The following is a 5,000-nucleotide window of genomic DNA, read 5'->3' as shown; positions in this document are numbered from 1 at the left end:
CTCCTGGTGGCGCTATAATAAGCGAAAAGGGTGTGAAAAGGGTGCCATTTCTTCTTACGCCTTGGATGGCAATTGGATGATTTGAGGCATTTTGTTCCAAAAATGTGTTTTGCAAAAATACACCTGTTGGTGGCGCTATAACAGGTCAATGTGAAAAGGGTGGGATATATTCCTCGGCCTAGTAGGAAAGTCCATGAAATATTTCACGTAAATTGCACGCTGCGTTCATGATTTGAGGCTTTTTGTTCAAAACAGGCCAATCCTGGCTGCAAACTTTGAAAGCCAATGTTAGCCAATTAGGATGGAATATGAAATATTGAACACATGTCTATAGAGATAGTGTGTAACGATTTGCGGGACTTTTTGGACAGAATCTTGAGGAGTAATATAAAAAAATGTGTTTTTCAAAAGTCGGCATCCTGGTGGCGCTATAACAGGCCGTTCTGGAAATTTTGGGGCAGAGGTTCATCGTTGGCATCCAGGAAGTGTGTACGCAAAATTTGGCATCGTCCGGGTTAACGTTGCCGGAGATTAGCTGGTAACAGACGGACGGACGCACACACACGGGCGGACGCACACACACGGACGGAGTGCAAAGCATATACTCTCTCCCCATGCCTTCGGCCTGGTGGAGACAACAATGAAACACACCATCTATACACCCCCACAGCAACACATGAGAAACAATGAAGTGCACCCACACACACGTGCACGCACGCACGCACGCATGAACGCACGCACACACACAGAGCGCTGTGCCGTGCCGAGACAGGGTCCAGTGATGTGTACTTAACTAACACGTCACTTCTACTGTGTTATATTAACGTCAGGAGTGTCATTTTCTCTGCTCCAGATGCACCGCCTCGTTTGTCACGGCTGCTTTAGCGGCCCCTTCTCGAGCACAGCACGAGTCTCCGTGGGCTGAGGGTGCATGGCAATTATCTTTTATTTATTGTTTGTTGGTGGTCGGAAAGCACGGAAGCTCGTTAATTTAGCGGAAATATATATATACACAGTAAGATAATAGCTAACAGGAGACTACACTACAGCCGAGATTTTCAGTGGGCGAGTATTCAAGAAGACATAATTATTGTTGCCGTTAGGCAGACATCTTGTATCTCCATATTTAAACCTTTCTTTTTGGTGGAGGTGGAGGGAGGGGGGGGGGGGGTTCAAATGTGGGGATGTCCCGATCACGTTTTGTTGCTCCCGATCCGATTCCGATCATTTGATTTTGAGTATATGTCGATATACAGTACATTTTTCCCGATCCGATATATTTATTTTTATAGAACACTTATATCGCCATATCACAATATCCAAAATCACAGACAATATCCAGTTTAATATCATGATATGGATATAATATTGATACTAGGGATGTCCCGATCACGTTACGATATATTATATACTTCTGTGCTTTTACTCAAGCACATTTAGAATTTCAAACTTTTACTTGTAACAAACATGTCTATATTGCAGTATTGATACGTTTACTTAAGTAAAACAATTGAGTACTTTTTTCCACCACTGTCAATTTTAAAGGACAGAGAGACTAGTGCTATTGCACCTAAAGTTGTTCGTAAGCATTTTAGTTCCTCACCCTGTTTGCACTGTATGGATATTGTGTTCACTTGTATTGTATCGTTTGTCTATTGTAATAATGCTGTCTCTTGGCCAGGTCACTCTCGGAAAAGAGATTATAATCTCAATTAGTATTTTAAACTGGTTAAATAAAGGATATGCTGATGATCGACAGCAGACCACTGACAGTCTCATGAGTCAAACCAGAATGGAATCAAACCAGGGTATTAAATGACTTTCAATTTATTAGCAGAAACAGACAGGTTCTCTGAAATGCTTTATTTATCTTTACAACTGGGAGGAAAGTTCATCCAGGGCAGTTGTTCTAACATAATACATAACTCTATATCAACAATCCTTCTGTTGAAAAACAAGTACTGGATTGTGGAATATGATTTTCATTTGACCGAATTTTTAAGGAGTGCTGCCATGTCAGCTTAAGTGACTTTGAGCTTCTTTGTTTGTAAAGTCTGCTTGTGCGCGTGCGTGCGTGCGTGCGTGCGTGCGTGCGTGCGTGCGTGCGTGCGTGCGTGCGTGCATGTGTGTGTGTGGGGGGTTAAACTGTAGTTGCTTATTTGGCCTTGCTTCCTAAAGTTGTTTAAACCAAACATTTTCAGGACCTCCAGATTATGTATTTGTCCATGGACTTCCATCGGAAAATATTTAGCTATTTTTGAAAATCGATTTGATTAAAATCAATCATTTTAATTCAAATCAATTAAATTGATTAGTTTGATTAACTGTTGCACCCCTGACGGAAACCATTCCCACAAATGTCCTACACTGCCTGTGCGCGTGCGTGCGTGCGTGCGTGCGTGCGTGCGTGCGTGCGTCTGACCGGTTGCAGTGGGTGACGATGATGGCGTTCTCGGTGGAGAAGGCGTCACTCAGCAGGCCCTGTGTGTTCCACTGTCTGACAGCCGCCGCGTCGGACAGGAACGACGCCAGAGAGAACTGTGGGGAGCAGGGCACCTCTAGCTCACGCACCTGGAGAGAGACAGAGAGACAGACAGGAGAGTATGAAAACATGACTAACAGTGTTGTTTTCGTCGACTAAAACTAAGACGAAAAATGTTCGTCGACTACCTTTTTTCACAAAAACTAAATGGAAACTAGATGAAAACTAAGCTATGATATAAGCTAAATATACTGACAATTTCGTCAACAAATAAAAACTAGACTAAAATGTTAGGAAGGGAGTAGTGGACAAGAGATCCAGTATACGTCATTTTACACTTGCATGCTGAAAATAGCCGATCTACAAGCTCACAACGCGTTGCGCTGCGACATTACGTCATTGCGTCATTACGACGGCATCCGCCAAAATACATTTTAGTCGACTAAATCAACTGTAGATTTAGTCTTATGATACTAAAACTAGACTAACACTAAGACATTCCAGGTGACTAAAATGTGACTAGGCAACAGTGGCAACCAGTGGAGCGTTACATGCCTTCATTGCCTTTCTCATATAGTTTTCTTTTGCTGTCAGGCTTAGCAGCCTATAGGAGCAGTCCGGGCCCTCCGTCATCTATTGTGTTGGTTTTGGGGTGAGATGTTCTCGTTAGCACCCCCTGGGGGCACCACGCAGCCCGATCCCACCCCACCTCGGCAGACTAATCTACACGCTCATGTGACGTTTCATCGTTTGTTGTTTTTAATCACTGCTCCTGTGCATTATACAGTAAACCAAACCCCACAGCACACAGCAAGAGGGAGGGACGGAGGGAGAGAGAGAGAGAGAGAGAGAGAGAGAGAGAGAGAGAGAGAGAGAGAGAGAGTTCTGACGTCACTCTCGCTACCCTGGCTCACAGAAATATTCTTTCTACAGAAATTCCCATCGGGAAATCTTATATTGTGTCATATACTGTAAGAACTGTGTTCCAATAATAAACAAATCAACCCTGATTGTTTGTGTGTTTACTAAGGGGTTGTGATTACCAGTGTTGGGGTAATGTCGTTACTGTGACGGAATAGGCTACTATTTTGGTTAACAGAGTAACCTAACGAGTTGTTTTGCAATTAGAGTAATCAGTTGCTTAGTTACCGTTTCATTTAAAGACATAGTGAAATGGCATTTTTTTTATTTCAGTCTGAAACGGAAGCCTGTGTGTTTCTGAACACATCAGAGCATCGCATCCCTTAGGGCTATGGGACATTAGCTAAATCATTGCTTAGGGCTATGGGACGAATCATCCCTTAGGGCTATGGGACATTAGCTAAATCATCCCTTAGGGCTATGGGACGTTAGCTAAATCCACATGGAGTCAGTTTGTTTAAGTAAGAGACAGAATGGCCAGCTCAGCATGTTTGCTAACGCAGCTAACCAAACGTGAATGAAATCAAAGATTATTTTTTATTCATGTGGGCCTCGCACAGCATTTTTATGGACTTTTGATGTGCGTGCGTGCGTGCGTGCGTGCGTGCGTCACGTGCGTGTGATCACCTCCTTCATCCAGTGGTCCATCAGCTGCTCTCTGTAGCTGGAGGGGAAGGGTCCGAGGTAGGACAGGAAGGAAGCTGCCAGCAGGCAGTCTCCCACCAGATAACCCATGTTCTGTTCCAGAGCCTGATGCAAAAATAAAGGTTACAATCACATGTAGGCAGTGGTAGAAAGAAACTAAGTACAGCATACTGTATGTACTCAATGCTGTACAATGTTTCCACACTGCATTTAGGAAACGTAGAACAACAACAAAGTGTGTGCTTGTCTGTGTGTGTGTGTGTGTGTGTGTGTGTGTGTGTGTGTGTGTGTGTGTGTGTGTGTGTGTGTGTGTACATGCGTGTGCATGTTTGTGATCATATTGCGTGCGTGCATGGGTGGGTGTATATATAATGTGAATAATCTAGTAGGCCTATGATTAGAAGGTTAATTGATTAGATTGATGTTTGATTAGATTGGGTGCCAAAAGAATAAGGTCGCGAATACAAGCGGCCGAAATGAGCTTTCTCCGACGGGTGGCTGGCATCTCCCTTAGAGATAGGAGAGAGTAGAGTCGCTGCTTCTTCGCCTGGAAAGGAGACAACTTAGGTGGTTCGGGCATTTGGTTAGGATGCCTCTCGGGCGTCTCCCTAGGGAGGTCCTCTGAGAGGTTTTCTGCCAATAGTCATTATGCTAATTACTTCCTGCCTATTGCTGTGTATTGTCACTACTCTTGCACCCTGCTGGCTTAAATGCCAGTTGAACGTTTTCACATTCAACATTCCAGGCATTTCAAGACGCAGATGTAGATTCTACGTACAGATATTTGGAAGCCTGGGCCATACATGCAGTAAACTGACCACGAGCAGCCTAACAACAGCTGGCATGACGAAAGAGCGAAGCCAAACAACCTGCCAAATATTGCTCTGTTTCGGCTGTGTGTGTGTGTGTGTGTGTGTGTGTGTGTGTGTGTGTGTGTGTGTGTGTGTGTGTG

General features: G+C 44.0%; 1 protein-coding gene across 1 annotated transcript in view; it reads right to left on the bottom strand.

Annotated features, from left to right (window-relative positions):
* Positions 1 to 5,000, bottom strand: part of dnah2 (dynein, axonemal, heavy chain 2) — a gene marked incomplete at its 3' end in the record, with an annotated part of 107,870 nt that overhangs the window by 47,876 nt on the left and 54,994 nt on the right. Inside the window, exons 23-24 of the mRNA XM_079490663.1 lie at positions 4,031 to 4,153; positions 2,423 to 2,571 (exon numbers count right to left, since the gene is read on the bottom strand). Of these exons, the coding sequence (XP_079346789.1) occupies positions 2,423 to 2,571; positions 4,031 to 4,153 (272 nt within the window). The remainder of the gene's footprint in view (positions 1 to 2,422; positions 2,572 to 4,030; positions 4,154 to 5,000) is intronic.

Source organism: Electrona antarctica (genome assembly GCF_951216825.1).
Source record: "Electrona antarctica genome assembly, chromosome: 21".
Classification (NCBI taxonomy): domain Eukaryota; kingdom Metazoa; phylum Chordata; class Actinopteri; order Myctophiformes; family Myctophidae; genus Electrona; species Electrona antarctica.
Note: the sequence above shows the minus strand (reverse complement) of the source record. Positions and strands in the feature narration are given on the sequence as shown.